Here is a 17336-nt window from a genome sequence, read left to right as displayed (position 1 = left end):
ATATTACCTCCACGGATAAATCCTCCAGGAACATTCTTCTCTTTGTCGGTGAATAACTTCTAGTGGCACGAAACAAGGTCAATTGTTGTTCAGCTGCTCGAACTACTTTGAGTGTGACAGATTTCACGCTGGCTTGATACTTCATTAAGTATAATCTATTGGAATAGCCATACAACTTTGGGTGTTTGTATCAATTCACGTGCCATTATCAAATTACAAAAACCCTGGACGAGGATTCACAATTTAGTAGAATGTTTTAACTAATGATCCTTCACTCTGACAATAGTTAGAGTTCCTCAAACAAAGTAAATACTCCCAACCTTGTAAATTCTTCCTTGTTCCCATCAAAACTCAGGCACAAAAGTTGACATTATCTCAAATTATGAGCTCAACCGTCATACACTCTGTTTGAGTCATGATTGCTGATTCCTTCTGTTTTTCTTTTCTTTTTTTTTATAAGAATTCCTTCTGTTTTTCTAAATGAAGTTGTTGATCAATACCTTCAGAACGTTAGCCACTCTCTGGTTTGTGCGTTCATGATAAAATATTATCATGAGCAAACTAACAGGAGCAAAAGCAGCTAGTTGAGATTTCTATCATTATTTTGCGTCTACGTTAAAAGCATCTATACTTTAGATAACTATGGACAGCCAGATTTCCTTGATATCTGAATTTCCATATACCTTATCCATGCCATCAAGTGGAAGTGAGGTAAAGGGAATGTCACGCTCTTGGGCATCATGATCCTGCTCTCTAGAATATTCAAAGGCACTGCCTTCCTTCCTCTTCTTCTTTTAGAGATAGGGACTTTACAACTCAAGGACACAGTTGAGCATGTAAGGTCATTCTTCCAGAGATAGGAACTACAAGAAATCATTGTTTAAAATGCCGATAGCACATCGCTGGCATTCCAGCATCATGTCTGGTAGAGTTGCATCTTTCGCATAGTAGTCCTTGAAAAGTTCAGAGAAGGAATAATATCTTTCTTATTTCTATCTTTCTGTCTATATCTTAAAAATATTCCACTGCTCGAATGAACTCCCCAACAATGCATTTCTAGAACAATCAATATGCAAGTAGATCCTGCTCAAATAATTGAATAATAGATAAAAGCTTATACTTCAATCAACGTATTGAACTGACTAAAACTGGTTTTAAATGTTGAGCTATCATCTTTTTCTCTTAAGGGTTTAGTTCTACAAAAGTAATCGTAAGTAATATACATGAGAAAATCCATAAACACGCTTTTCTCGTATGATGTATTTATAACCTCGCCACCTTCTTCTAAAGCACGGTAGGCTCTGTTCATTAATTTATGTGTTGTTTCATCAAAGTCTAGATGAATCTCACTCAACTTCTGACCCCAAAATATGGCTTTCTCTGGCATCCCTTGCTTGCAAAATTGAGACAATAATACGTTTACTGTCACGGTATTTGGAACAAACGCCATCTTAAGTAATTTTGCAGTTAAAATCATAGCGTGATCCAAGATGACATTACAAACAGCATTGATCATAGTGTTGTATGTTACAGTATTTGGAACAATTCCTACTGAAATAAGCTCCTCAAGTATCATCACAGCCCGATTGATTTTTCGGACAGTGCAGTAACCATGAATTCGTATGTTATAAGTCGTGAGATCAGGTTCCCACCCACTATCTGACATTTTCATCATTAAATCATCGGCACCACCCACGTCAAATGCTTTACAGTAACCATCAATAAGTGTGTTGTAAGTGACAATATCAGGAGATAATCCCATCCTACACATGTCCATGAACGTCTCGATTGCTAACTTCATCCTACCTTGTTTGCATAACCCACAGATTATCATATTCACGGTAAAAATATCTGGAAGAAGGCCCCTTTTATTCATTTCTCTCACCAATTTCAGAGCTTCATTTAGTTTGCCCACTTTACAGAATCCACCGATCAAGGAATTGTACACAAAATTATTAGGCACAAACCCTTTTCTCAACATGTCAGAGAATACATCATAAGCATCCGTCATCAAACCAGAAATACAGAGCCCATTAATAAAAGCTGCAAATGCAACAGCATCTGGAAACACCCCCCGACCCTTCATCTCATTCCACAAACTTTCAGCCATATTAACAGCTCCTATCCTGAAGTACCCATCCAAAAGAACTGTAAAGGCCATGTTAGTGACGGGGAATCCTTTATCTATCATATCATACAAAGCTATCCATGCTTCATCGAGGCTCCCCTTCCTAACTAAGCTGATAAGCAAAGAACTGCATGTGGAAGATGAAGGGGTTAAACCAAACTTCACCATTATACCATAGGCATAGAATGCCCTCTCTTCTAAACCTGCATTGCCGTAAGCTGCAATAATGGAATTAAAAGCGACCACACTTGGAGGAATTCCTTTCCCAAGTAAATTCTCTAAAAGCTTCATGGCTTCATCATACCTACCTGCCCAGCACAATCCCGCAACAGTTACATCACATAGGGAAGAATCATGAAGCAACCCAGACACAGATAAATCCCTTAATAATCGATTCCCATCCTCCTCCTTTCCATATCTGTAATGGCCAGCAACCAATGTATTAAAAGTAATGCCATCTGGAACTATATCCTTGGTCCTCATTTCTTCAAATAGCAAGTTTGCTTGACTAATGTCTCTTGCCTTAACATACCCACTTATCATGATATTATAGACTATAGTATTCTGAGAAAGACCCATGTCTTCAATTTCATCAAAATATTTCCTGGCTAACTCTACGTTACCCTCCTTGCAGAAGGCATCAATGATGGTACAGAATGTGGCAATGCTAGGTTTACAGCCATTTTCGATCATTAGATTCAACAAATGAAGTGCATATGATGATTGCCCTTTTAAGCAGTTTGCATTTATCACGATATTATAGGAATAAACGTCTGGTTCACATCTAAATTTGCCCATTACGTGCAACAGAGCTTCTCCAATCCTAGTCCAACCTTTTCTACAAAACTCAAGAATCAATAAGTTAAATGTAAAATTATTAGGGCAAGGTCCCTTTCGAACCACATCCCCAAACAACTTCCATACAGCACCACAATCGCCAGCTCTAATCAACAATCTAAAAAGAATCGAAATGGCCGATGGATTTGGCGTCACTCCCACCTCACGCATCTTACTCAATATTTCTAACGCCTCAAAATGCATTTCTGACTTTACAAACGCCCGCATTAGAGTATCCAAAACTGAATAGTCAGATTCATACACACGGTGACCTTCCCACATAAATGCCGCTAAATTCTTGCTCCTTCCTGGACCAATTCTAGCAACAACCCACGAAACAATATCTTGCGCTAGAAAACGAAGTTGTTCTGCAGCTAAGAGATGTGCCAGTACACAGCAAGACCTAACAGTTTCTTCAGAATCGTCCTTAAATGCTAGCTTGAAGAACGCATACGCGGTTTCCCGACATTCAAACAGTTTCATAATCTTAACCAGTAAAAATGGACAGAAATTTCTCGATAATCCCTTCAATACGTATCCCTGATACAGCTTAATGGCTTTGGATAACCCAACAGTGACTCTACGGCGGTCATTTGTAGTCACGGAATTCACAGAGATCAATTTCAGAGTACCATCGTTGGAAGGCAAAAATTGAGCAATATAGTCAAAAGAACGAGTACTCGAATCAGAAGAAGACGAAGAACAATACTCGTTAAACAATTTGGGAATTAGGGTTTGAGATGAACTCAGAGAAGAAGACCAGTGTACCTTAAAAGAGTTCTGCAGGCGACGCACATTGACAAACATTGGAAGGCGACGCAACTTGTAAGAGCTTCCGAATCACAAGCTACCGAATTCCATTCCAACGCGCAGTATGATCGGCGATAACTCGCCGGACGGCGAGTAGCTGGAGCGTAAATGCCGGCGAAAGAGGCGGGAAGGAACTACGAACGGGACTTTGTTTTGTATGGTCAAGAAGGAAGACGACGTTTTGGCAAATGGGCATGTTGTTTCTGAAATGGGCCTTACTCAGCTGAATTTGGGCCGAAAATTGGGCTCTGTTGAGAAGCTCGTCTGCTAGTTGGGCTGTTGAAACGATTTCAGCCCAATCTAAATAATGAATTAATACAAAAATTAAACAAACCCTCCCTAAATTAGGTTTGTAACAATTGCATTCTTAAATTTTTTATTTTATCAATTATATCTATCTTTGTCATCTCTTGTTGGTTGGTTGCAACCTCTCTTAAATAAAGAAATGGACCAGGACACGTTATAAAATTCACTTATAGAGTATGGTGATAGTTACAATTACACTCTTAAACTTTCAGTAATGACTCTTAAACATTCAAACTTCTAAGAGGGTTATTTAGAAACTCTTCAGGATGAGAAAGATAGGGAACATGGAAAGGATAGTTTGTTTTGCTTTCCTTCCAAAGTTTCTTAGCTTTTGATATTGTGCAATATATGTTTTTTTATTATAATTGTATATCAAATGTGGTCACTTCTTCCATGTCTACCTATGCATTTTGTAGCTTGATATAAATGGGAATGACAACTTCAATCAAGCAATGAATCAAGGGATGATTTCTACAAATTTTGCAATATATACGATAGACGTTATGGGTAAGAATAGATCACGTACATCTAATGGTCTTTTAAAATATATTTAGTATTTTTATTATTATCATTAATGATGCATCGGTAACATGAACATGACTCAGCTGGTATAAAGTATAAATTATCAATAAATACGTCACCCACCTCACATACTGTTGGATCTAATAAAATAATGGCTACATCATCGGTTTCTTGGTATAAAATTATTGCCAACCATAATGGAGTATAAATCAACAATCAACTTGTCGACAAACTTTATCTTAAAAAACAAAAAACAAACCTTAAACGTCAAATAGCTATTGTTTTGTATATATATACATATATGTATGTATACATTAACGTGCTTCATTTATGTGTCTAGTATAGTTTCATTTTTCGTGTTTTAAAAGTAATTATTAAATAATTGTACGGGATTCATTTTTCTTCCATATCGTGTTTGATGACTATTAGAAAATTGTTCACACTACTCCTACTTTATTAATTTGGAGTGATGGTGACGACAATTATTTGAACTTTTATTTTCTACTTAAAAATTGTGATATTGCTTTCTCTCTCACTATACTTTTTGTCAAATTGCTAGTGAATTCTAAGTAAAAATATATTGCAATTTTGTAAGAGGCAATCCTTTTATCTAAACAATTTCAAGTGTAGAAAATAAGGCATAATATTCTTTATAGGTACTAAAGTTTTTACATTTTTAATTTACTAATTTCATTTTTTTTCTCATTATTGAACGTAGACTAATTTTCATTCACATTATTTATTTTTTTAATATTACTTATTGGCATTAATTTTTTTTTTTTTATAAACCAAGCCAATAATTTCAAAATTCTTAAAAATTAATATAGTTTTTTAATCACCATGGCTCAAAATCAATCTTCGGTCCTCATTTTTTATCTTAATTTTCAAATATTGTATTATAAAATAAAATATTTACAAAATATAACAAATTTTAAAAATTTAAAATTTGATTAAATATTGTAAATAGTTTCAATTCATTTTTCATACAAAATTATAAATTGTTACTATTTTCTAAAATGTTTCGTTTTTAAAACAATTTATTATCAACAATTAAAATTAGAGGGTGAAAAATAAAATAAGAGTTTCTCTTTTAATGTTTTTTTTAAACAATATATTTTAGAAATTAATGTGTATATATATATATATATAAAAGTCTAAGTAAATTTGAGTTTTTTCTTTTTTCTTTTTCAAAATGAACTGCTAAAAGAACATCAATATCAGCTCAAGAATCAAGATGCTTTCCCTTTTTCATATTTTCTTTATACACATGGATTGATCTAAAAGTTATTAACTTAATTTTCTTTTGATTGATCGAAAATCAAGTCCCTGAGCTGTTAATGGAAATTTCATTACGAGTATTCACTAAACTCCACAATTCCTTTTTTTCCAAATTGGGGAAAGTGTTTCTCTCTCTCTAAATGAAATTTTCTCTCTTTCTTTCTTTTTTTTTTTTTTTTTTTGTGTGTGTTTTTTGCCTTCTTCCAATTTGAAGATCTCAGGCCACCGCAACGGTGCCGGACCGTACAGTTTTCTTGTTAGCTTCTTGTTTTCTGTGACTTTGACTGCTCTTAGAAGAAGAAGAAGAAGAAGACGAAGATGAAGAACGCCTCCAACTTTTTTCCTTCGCCTCATCGATTTCAATCTGTTCTTGCCGGCACTCTTTACTACAAAACGGAGTGTTTCCTCTGCAATACATTAACAAAAGAATCCATCAATTCTCAGATCAAAATCAGAACAATCAGACTACAAATCTCGGTCCATTCTAAACACAATAGATAAAACCTCAACCAAAACATTTTTTTTTAAAAAAAAAACTATAAATCAGATCTAGTAAAGCCTAATTCAAGTAACGGAGAGTGTTCAGGCGATGAGAAACTGAACGGACCTGTACATGAAAATATCGGAGTTGCGTCCGAGAGCTTTCCGGCAAAGGGAACAAGCCTCTAGGAAGTGAGGCTCGTGGAGGAGGTAATCGGCACATCCGGCGTAGAATAGGGGAGCAGTTCTCATGGTGAAAAATGGGCGGAAGTGAGGAAAGATATTGGGAGCTTGAGAGTTTAGGGCAAAGGGTATAGTAAAGAAGATGAGAGAGGAAATGGGAAGCCGAGGGGAAGGAGAAAGCTGGGGCATTAAGGTCCATTTATAATTGCTCTCCCAGAGAGTGCAGGAATCAGGTGCTTCGCCGCCTACAATAGTGATATTATTTGGACCAATATAAAACCATTTCTTTATTATTTTTTTCTTTTTAAATTGATTGGTAAATTATTTTAATTTATATTGAGACCTTTTGAGATAAATATTATCTACCACTCAAATAAATATTATTCTTAAATTGCTATAATTTTTATTATTTGATGTTCAATTTTGTTTGTTATAATTTTTTTATTTTTTTATTAAACTAAAATAATTTACGCTTCAAATACAAACTATTATAGTCAAATTATAATAACTCACTTATCGGCTCAAACACCTCATTTTGTTTTTGAAAATTACCATTGTTGCAAGTATGTAATAATAAGACTCATCCAGGTTTCAACTCACTGAATGTCGACAAAAATTTAGTTCAACTAGCATTCAAATGTACTCATAATTATCGTATTTGTGGTTTGAATCTTCTATCTCTAATTGTTGTACTGAAAAGTATTTATATTGCAATTTTATTATTTATAGCTGCTTTCTTAGCTCTTATAAGTACGAGTATTTGAACTATTTTATATAGGTTAGTTGGATGTGTCTTGTTTGGTTGAGCTTTTATTTACGTTGTCTGTGTTTTTTTTTTTTTTCCCTGTTATTTGTTAGTGTGATTGAATTTGCAGTGCTTTTTTCATTTCATTTCCATCGTTTTCAACTTTTTTATTGACACGATTCAACGTGTTTTTCCCATGTGTTTCTTATTGGATTATTTCTTGTTTTACACGGATGTGGTTTAAATGTAACTTTTTGAAACTTTGATAATTGGATGACGTCGGTAACCTTTTTTGTAACGACCAGTTTTCCGTTAAAACTGGTCATTAAAGCTACCTTAAAAGGACAAAGTCCAAAATCCATCTCGTAAAGCACTAAACCTAATTCCACTCGACACTTTCCAAAATAGACGAATCAGAAGAAAAGAAAAACGACAATAACCACAAAACCAGTAACACGTCGAGATATACAGTAAGCAAATTTATTGTAGTGTCCAAGACCGAACGAGAAGAGTACAATCCAACCAATCATCTCTTCCTTGAAACCTCAAATTCCCACAACGATGCCCTTACCTCGACGAGCCAAAAAACGTGGGAACGTTTCATAGAGGTTGGTATGAAAAGTACCCTAGAATTTTCCCAAAGAAAATAAAAAATAAAAAATAAAAACAAGTATTTAAAATTTCAAATTAAATATAAATGATTTTTCAAATTGGTGGTTTTGGGTATTCCGTGGTGAAAATCTATTGGCCAGAAGTGCATGCACCCTTTTCCCCAACCCCAAGGGCCAAACTAAAAATAAACTAAAATAAAACTTTTTTCTAATTTTAGAATTTGGTCCTCCTTCTTTCTCATATTCCTACATTTCCCCCCACACACAATTATTGTATTACTCAACATCAAGTGGGGGAGTGCGCATTAGTAGACAAATCAAGCTAAGGTAGGTTCGTTCTAATACCCCATTTTTTAATATCAATATTCCAATACCCTATTTCTCTTCATAATATATATATACACACAATATATTCTTTAATAATTTTGTATTCATATGGTTTGAAAATGACTATTAATGTAATTACAACAAAATAAACACTTAGATCATTGACTAAATGTATCCTTTTCTTCTAAATTTTGTTTGACGAGTATCACTTGTGTGTTTTATATTGAATTATGCATAAATAATAAGTTAAAACTACAAATATTTTTATGTGATATTTAATAAAATATAATGTCTCTATAATACACCTCTAAATTAAACCTTTATTTATTTTGGTAAAAACAAATTTAGTAAATTATTTATTTATAATTATGGATAAGTACTCGGATTTTTATAATATGGATAAGCATGGTAAAAAAAATGGCCATGTACTCTTATAGACCAATTCATATTTCATCCCTATTAATCTCACAAGACAATCAAATAATTCTACCATACTTGAATTAAGAGTTTTTTTTTCAACATTTAGGTAACATACTTGATCGTGATACAAACACAAAAATTTCTTTTTCATTGATACATTGATAAATTTTCACTCGAACAACTATAATTAATTTTGTAATGAATTATATATGTGTGTAATCTTTTCATGTGTGACAAGATTTTATAGTATCAATAGTAACATAATATACCTTATAAGTCCTATACCTCATATTATTCTAAATGTTACCTAACTATATCCATAGTATTATAATTGTTCTTATAATATACACCACAATTGATATATTTGAATATAAAGACAAACATTAAAAGAACAATCTATCACCTTTTAAAAAATCATCATTCAACAACCCTTTATTAGCTTTCTTCCAACATACCATATTATAATATTTTCAAAGCATTTTATTTACAAGTGTGATATGTATGAATACCCTTGTAAATACCGATGTACTAGCTGGTAGATAATGTTATATATACACATATATTTGATTTAATAGATAAGATCACAGTAAATATAACAAAACACACATGTCACTTAATAGATGTATCATATTATACATTACTAATAATTAGCATCGTCAATTTTTATGTTCAAAAATTGAATATATTTTTTAAAAAGTACCACTTTGAATGATTATTATTATTTAAAAAAAGGAAAAGAGAGAATTAAGCTTAGACTTTGAAATCAATTTGATGTGTTAATGTGATGAGTCCTGAATACAATATTGAGAAAAAATCTTGTCAAATCAGGGTGTCAATGTCACGAATGAAAAATAAATAGCAAGAAATTTCAGGCAAAATGATGAATTAAACACAAACTTGAAGGTTGTAATTGCAAATATGTCAAAGTTAATTACGTTGTTCCAACTTTACCCTTGTTGATTCCATGAATTACATATAGAGCCATTTGTTTTTAGTTAATTAGAATAAGAGAACGTTGAATTTTGGACTAAGGGCATTGGCGTAATTGCAAGGAAAAGTGAGTGTGGACTTCTCTGGAATAAGTTTTATTTCAGCCGTTTCGTTCTTTTAATGGAGAGTGGGGCCCGTAGATAAGGCCCCCCAAAGCGACATAATTGGTTATGGGAGGGGCATAAAGGTAAAAAGCATAAAGGGAAATTAGAATTTGTTAAAATATCATTATGAATGAATGACCCGTTCTATTTTGTTTTTAAAAATTATAATTTGATTTTTCTTTTTATTCTTTAATTCGGTGTGTTTAGAATAATTTTAAAGTTTTCGATTTAAAAAACAAGTTATTTTGAAAAAACCTAAAATCGGTCGTCACACGGAGAATAAATTCTATCAAAAGAAAAATACTATCGATCAAATTTATAAAATAAAATTAAGTTTTAGCACTCTTTTTAGTAACTAATTTATTTTTATATAAAATAATTTCAAAATGTGGAATAATTAAAAGTTAGATTTTTTTTTTTTAAACAATAGTAAGAAATATATTAGAAAATTTTAGAGATACAGTGAATATAACCTTACTTTTATAAATTTTTAAATAAAAAATTATATAGTTATAAAACTTGAATTACTAATAAATCTTAAATTAATTCTATAATATTATATATGTTCGATTTTTGAAAGATTTTTTAACCTACTTAGTATTTTTAAATAACATAATAAAATTAGAAACATATTCCCCAAATCTCCATTATAATATTACATTGAACGAAAGTTAATAGAATAGTTTTTAAAAGGACAAAATAATTAAAATGGAAGATTTATTTAGAGTAAGATTTGATATTTATAAATAAATAAATAAATAAACCCAAAATGATAATTAAAAAAAAAAAATAATAATAAAGTGTGACTGGAAGTGAAAAGAGGGTTTGGAGCTGACTCGGAAGTGGGACCCAAAAAGAGAAAGACTACAAAAAAAAGGCCAACGATGCAAAGGGACCCACCTTGAGTCACAGCATTGCTGGCTTTACTCTCAAAGTCCTTGTCACGCGGGCCCCACTTCCTCCTGCCCGCATCCTTTCGGGCAACGCCCCTCCCCATCTTAAGCTACCCTTGACACGTGCGACACAACAAAAGGCTCCAACGGAGAGTAACGGCACGTGCTACGTGGCAATGACTCGAAACGGCTGGACATGCAGGCTCCGGGATTCCATGAAGCCGAAGAATCGACGGTTCAGATCACGCCAGGAGAGCGCAAACAACATCACCAGTAACCAATAAAAAAAGATGTATGAATTATTTTGAGGGTTTTGTTATAAAAAAATGAGTGGAAGTGCTTCGGGATGAGATCAAGAGGATTCTATTTCATGTGAGTTAGGGAATTGAAAACCAATAAAATTGATTTCTTAAGTCAAAATATGGTAACATTTTTTATTCACATGAATAATGTTTGTCCACGTGTAGCTTTGTGATAAGGGCATTTGCGTTTCAATTCTCAATAAAGTAGTTTTTTTAAAAGTTAAAATAATAGTAATTAATAATTGCAAAAGACAGGTGGGGTTTGATTCGTAAAGGACATTTATATTTCAATGTCTTGACAACTGGTTTTATTTGTTTCTTTTAAGCATATAATAATTGTTGTATTTTTTTTAATAAAGACTAAATGAAAAAATATAAATGATTGGTCCTACATGTTTTAGGGTTTATGTTTATCTACTCACAGTCATTTCACTCTACTAGTTCGAATGGTTAATGTACTACTTTTAACCTTTAACTGACTAACGATATAACGATGTGGAGGTTAAATGAATGGTTGTACGGATGACCATATACAACTAATTTGGTAAAATGATATTAATGTGATGCTTTTCTTTAAAGAGATAACTGTTGAACTTTGTTATCTTCTTATCTCATTACTTTCTCCATCTTCTACTCCATTGAAATCGGAGATCCGGTTCTCGTATTGTCCTTGCCCTATTCACCGTTTTGGGTAGTTAAAAGTCAAAATAGGAGTAGGAGAGAACTAAGTTTGTTGTCATTGTATGAATTAAAGAATGGAGTCGACGGTCAGTGATCGATGGTCTATAATTTAGACTGTCAGTAAATATAGTAAGTATCTATTTAAAAGGTAAGTAGCGTTATCGTAGTTCTTGAACATACATGTTGAAAACTATGATCAATTTGCTAATTTTGATAATACGTTTAAGGCAACTCAAAACATTTGTTCTGTTCATGCCAAAATTAAAAAAGAAAAAAATAGTACAACCTTCGTGTGATGACAACAGAAAATTTATCTAATGGAAAACTAACAAGACATTAAAATTTGAAACTGTGCATACAGTTATTGACAGCATGATACTTAATTCATAAAGTGAATAAGTGCAGGAAGTTAATAATTTTAAGAATGAAGAGCATACTTGTTTTCCTTGTATCCAGAGTTATCTGCTAGATGACCCATATTATTCTCAACAGATATTCAAATCCAAACTATTGGTAGATAATCCTTCAAATCATCATTTTATTAGGTTGTAAGACTTGTCGTTTGATAAGTGATTTAGGTCAATCATTTTTCTCATGTACCTATTTTTTTTGTTTGTTAAAGTTTATAATTTTTAAAGCCATATTGCATTGTTTACGTTATTTAATTAACGTCGATTATGCTAGTTGGTCTAAAATCACTCATGCAACCTCAAGCTGAGTAAATACACAACTCAATAAGAAAATGTCACGTGAACAGTGGGTGGGAATTTACTTATAATCACAAGTTTCTAAAATAATTCCATTTCTTTTATTGTCTTTATTTCAATTAATTTATTTGTTCCATATTTATATAATATAGTATATTTATCTGTTTTGATGCTATATGCAGTGTGGACAATGATGAGCTCTATGTCGTCTACGTAATTAACCGCCCAAAAGGCCCAATGGACCCAGCAAGAAGATCTTTCAACATTCAAGACAATTGGGCTGAAACAGACGGCCCAAAGGCCCAATGGACCCAGCAAGAAGATCTTTCGACATTAAAGACAATTGTGCTGAAACAGACGGCCCAAAAGGCCCAATGGACCCAGCAAGAAGATCTTTCAACATTCAAGACAATTGGGCTAAAACAGCGCCTAATCGAAAGCCCAAAATTTAACCAAATTTACATGTTGGCTTTCCCTCTTGTTTTATTGAATTTACATGGATTACTCATTGGGGCCATCCAAATTTCTCCTCTTTTTTTTATTAAGATGAGAGAATCAGATCTTTCATATCTTTCGAGATCCACCCTACAATATGGGGTCAAAAAGCCAAAATAAATGATTTTAGCCCTTATAAAAAGAAAACTTATTCTTGAACCCCTTTCACGCTCATGTCACGTCGAGGTACTGCAGAAGAAAAAATTGAAAAATCCGATCCAATTTATACAAGAATTTTGCCAAAATAAATGATTTTAGCCCTTATAAAAAGAAAACTTATTCTTGAACCCCTTTCACGCTCATGTCACGTCGAGGTACTGCAGAAGAAAAAATTGAAAAATCCAATCCAATTTATACAAGAATTTTTATGAAAGCCTTTCATTTGCTTCTCTTCGATGGAAGTTTTATTTTCCCAGAATGTATCCTAATTTTTGGCCTAATTCTTCTTCTGATGATCGATTCAACCTCTGATTTTTTTTATTAAGATGAGAGAATCAAACTTTTAACCCGAGGTTAGTACTAGTTGAGTTTCTCCATCTATCTACTCTATTGAAATAACAACAATAATAAGACTTTAAATAGCCTAGTAGCCTACTAATTTTTCATAGTATATCCTCGACCACACTAGTCATTTAAAATAGATTTTTAAAACAAAGGAAACATTTTATAATCACTCTCAAACATACCCTAACACCGTACAACCGTCAATCACATCAAAGAGAAAAGAAAGGAATGCAAATAGATTCAGAATATTGTTGTGTTTAAAATTGTTGCAAAATAAGACATGATTTGAATCATCCATACAGATTCAAATGAAAATATTTCCTTGTTTTGTGAGGTATGGTTTCAACAGATTATGAGCTGCTGCTACAAGGCCAAGCACAAAAAACCATCCTAATATATTTATTTGTGAATCACTTCAAATTCAACACAAGAAAGGTAAGCCTCAAGATGATGATGTTCCAGAGGGCATTTCCACCAAAGAAGACAACTCAAAATGTCAATGAGGCAGTGTTATGAACATACAATTGGTAAATAGATAATCCTGAAAGGTGGCCGATTTACGAGCCAGGGAAACTATCCTGTAAGAGCAGAATTCAGAGCACTGTGCACGTCAACTCCGATTTGGGCTTCGGCTTTTTCCAAGTCTGTTGAGGCAGAGTTCAACTTTTGGGTGAATTCGGCAAGACCCTTCTGTACTTGGGCAGCATCAATTTGTTCTATTGGCACAGCTTCGACAGCGATTATGTCAGCGTATGAGTTGCCATGGATGAATGCAAAACCACTGCTCACAAAGTATTTTTTGATTTCGCTCCCTTCATGTACTGATAAAACCCCAGGCTTCAACTCTGCGATTGTAGGTACGTGACCAGGAAGAACACCCATTTGCCCAGTTGTTGCTGGAATTATAACCATGTCGACCTGTTCAGAACGAAGAAAGACGAAAATTTTGAAATAACAGCAACAAGTAATCGAACTGCAAAATCAGGGTTTCCTTCCCAGAGATAAAAAATTTCAACCACTAGAGCCTTACTTCTATATCTTTCTAGCAGTTAAACAAAATGGAAAAATGGAAGTTGAATTAGAGAAAAATTTTAGCATCCCATCAGTTAAGGAAGAGAAATGTAGAAAAAAACCAATAAATGCCGACACATTAACAATAAACTTGGAAGCATAATTTCTTATCACCTAATATACAGACAACGTACTTTTTCCTTGCCTACTAATTTCTACTGAAATGTAGCATTCACTAATTAATGGGGTTGAGCGATGGGAAAAGCCAAAACATCTTTAGAGGATAATAGATGGTAGCAAACATTGGTCAATTTTACCTCTAAATTCTTTAGTGTTAATTCTCCCTATGTGACTCAAACTAATTGGAAGTCTGTAATCTCTTTAATAATTGGCACCCTTTTGATCCTCATTTCTATTGTACATATTATTTGCTTCTATAAAGTTTATTAAACCAAAAACAGGAAACAGAAGGCATTAGTGAACAGGGTTCTTGCCAACAGTAGCTTCTTTTGGATTTTAAGTACTGATGATAATAGAATATGTAACTTTACCCCATAGACGATATTTCCCCATTCAACTAAGCACCAAAGTTCTGGCCAGGGATTCAGAAAACAACAGCGATAGGTAAAAGCGGAGAGTTACGGAATAGGTTTACGGATGCGAGAACCGAGAAAGAAATATAAACTTAAGAATTGATGATAACATGAAAACGCCACCTTAATTTATCGGCAAAGTTTGGTTTATCTCTTAATATTACCGATGCTCAAATGGAAACCACAGGACTGAGCTACTAGATAGGGAGATGTAGCATTTCTTTGCGCTTCATATAAACAACACTTAAGAGGGTCCTTGACCATGAGGGAAGAACATGGCATTTACAGTATTCTTATTCCCTGATCTTAGCATCACCATGTCTACGAATGTAAAAGATCACGCCACATCCTCGAGTGTGATCGAATTGGTACGAGAAAATGAATGCTAAATATCAAATTCAAAACAAAAACAAGAAAATGAAATCTACGATCTACACTGATTAAGTAAAGAATACAATAAACGATCTCAGTAAGGATAAAATTCATTTCTAGTTCAACATCCGCAACTGCAGAACCGAAATACTTGTTTTACGTCGAGCATTTCCCCTTAAACATTCGAGTGCATTTGTCACGAAGATTCAACTCATAATTTTACATCAAAATTGGCACTACGAAATGAAAATTTCACAGAAGATAAAATCAAATCAAATCAAATGTAGCAAAAATTCATAATCAAGGACAAGATTCAAACACACACAAAAAAAAAAAAAATCACATACAAAACAAATGTTGGAAGACTAACCTCTTTAGCCGAGAGTTCGGAGGCATAGGGAAGGACCAAGTTGACAGTGAGTTTAGAAGGGATGGAAGAAGGCGTAGCAGGACGAGGAGCCATGAAAGAGAGAGGAGTTTTAGGAGGATCAATATTGGGGATGACTTTCTTCCAGGCGGAGACAAAGGCATCTTGGTTAGAACCAGCCGCCGGCAGATCGGTGGAGAAGGATCTGGTCCTTGCAGAGAGAAAAGGACGGGCCAAAAGGGTGGACGCTCGTCGGAACATGGTCGGAGAGAGAAGGGTGGTCGCTCGGCTCTCGCAAGGTCGGAGAGAGATGAAGAAGGAGAAGGAGAAAGTGGAAGGGTTCCGCTGAAGCTGTTTGAAAGCTGAGAAAATGGAGGATTTGCCGAAACCATTGTGGATCTGAGCCTCGTAGATATGGCTTCTTCCACTCTCTTCTTGGGCTTTCTACGCTTCCTTTTGTGCCTTTAATGGACTTTACTTTTCTGGGCCCATTGGGCTTTGAAATACGTAAATTAATAGATATAGTCCATTGGGCCCATAAGGAAGTTTCCTTGTGGGATATTTGGGCTTTGAGATGTTCAAAATTGTAGAGTTTACATGTCTTCGTAATACCTTTTGAAGGTAAAAAAATTATGACCAAATACCTCTAGGGTAAAAGTTTATGGAGAGAGTTCTTATCTTCTTTGTTAAAATAAAAATGACACAACGAGAGATAATGTATTCAAATCATCAAACACACCTTCTAATTTATATATACACATCAATTACCACATTAGTTTAACATATTTTTAAAAGTTCTAATTTCATCACATTTGACAAACTTAGAAACAATAAAATGGAACGAAGAGTTTGAACATAAAAAACATTAGTATTTTCTTTAACGACTCATTCTAAATCGTTTTAGGTTTAGTAAGCTACAATGAATTAGGTTATGTGAATTAGTTAGTAGACTTTTAAAGCAATGGGTAGACATATATGAAGTTAAAAGCATTTAGTTGCATGGTGGTGGGTTAGTTTGACCATTAAATTGTGTGGGCAATGAGCATCAAATTTGAGTTGGTAGAGCAATTACAAACTTTGGTGAGAGGAAATATATATATATATAAAAGCAAAGTCATATTAAATTGATAAGACTTTTGTAATAAAGGACATATGTTAGAGACTAGGAGAACTGCCTACCTCATGCTATGTTTTATCTTTTACAACAACTCATTGGTATTGGTATAATATGCACAATGTGTTTATTAAATTTCACACATGTGGCACATCACTTCAAATAGATCAATTTTATTGATGGGTGGGTGGGCCAATATTTGTTCAAAAACTAAATTAGGATTTCAATAAGATTATAATTTCAACAATCTGCTCAAATCTCTAAATATATTAGCAACCCTTCCTCTTTTTTTTCCCCACTAATTTAAACCATTTTAAAGGTTTCTTTAAATAAATATACAGGAAGAATATTTTGTATATTTTGTATCGCAGAATCATACGTATGGTTATTGGTTATAAGTACTAAAAACAATAAAATCTTAGACAATACCTAATCTAGAGTTGAATTAAATTTAATTTTAGATTGAAAAAAACTCTTGATTTTATAAAAATTAATTATTTTTTATATTTATTTTTTGAGAGTAATAATTAGATACAATTCTCGTCTCTCTATTTTT

The 17336-nt window shown here is 33.3% G+C and overlaps 3 protein-coding genes across 3 annotated transcripts; all 3 read right to left on the bottom strand.

Moving 5' to 3' along the window:
- Positions 1-446: 446 nt before the first annotated feature.
- On the bottom strand, positions 447-3772 carry LOC101222137 (pentatricopeptide repeat-containing protein At1g09900). Its single transcript, XM_031883103.1, has one exon. It carries the CDS (start codon positions 3770-3772, stop codon positions 1115-1117), a length of 2658 nt encoding a protein of 885 aa, XP_031738963.1. The 3' UTR covers positions 447-1114.
- Positions 3773-5820: 2048 nt separating this feature from the next.
- LOC101206344 (FCS-Like Zinc finger 3) lies at positions 5821-6736 on the bottom strand. The gene is made up of 2 exons (XM_004133918.3): positions 6489-6736; positions 5821-6288 (listed from the first exon to the last, which is right to left on the bottom strand). Exons 1-2 carry the CDS (start codon positions 6731-6733, stop codon positions 6099-6101), a joined length of 435 nt encoding a protein of 144 aa, XP_004133966.2. The 5' UTR covers positions 6734-6736; the 3' UTR covers positions 5821-6098.
- A 6826-nt stretch (positions 6737-13562) lies between these two features.
- Positions 13563-16085, bottom strand: LOC101206104 (ATP synthase subunit delta', mitochondrial). The gene is made up of 2 exons (XM_004133917.3): positions 15670-16085; positions 13563-14241 (listed from the first exon to the last, which is right to left on the bottom strand). Exons 1-2 carry the CDS (start codon positions 15925-15927, stop codon positions 13897-13899), a joined length of 603 nt encoding a protein of 200 aa, XP_004133965.1. The 5' UTR covers positions 15928-16085; the 3' UTR covers positions 13563-13896.
- Between the last annotated feature and the right edge of the window lie 1251 nt (positions 16086-17336).

The sequence above is a fragment of the Cucumis sativus genome, chromosome 3, assembly GCF_000004075.3.
Source record: "Cucumis sativus cultivar 9930 chromosome 3, Cucumber_9930_V3, whole genome shotgun sequence".
NCBI lineage: Eukaryota > Viridiplantae > Streptophyta > Magnoliopsida > Cucurbitales > Cucurbitaceae > Cucumis > Cucumis sativus.
This window is presented reverse-complemented; position numbering and strand designations above follow the sequence as displayed.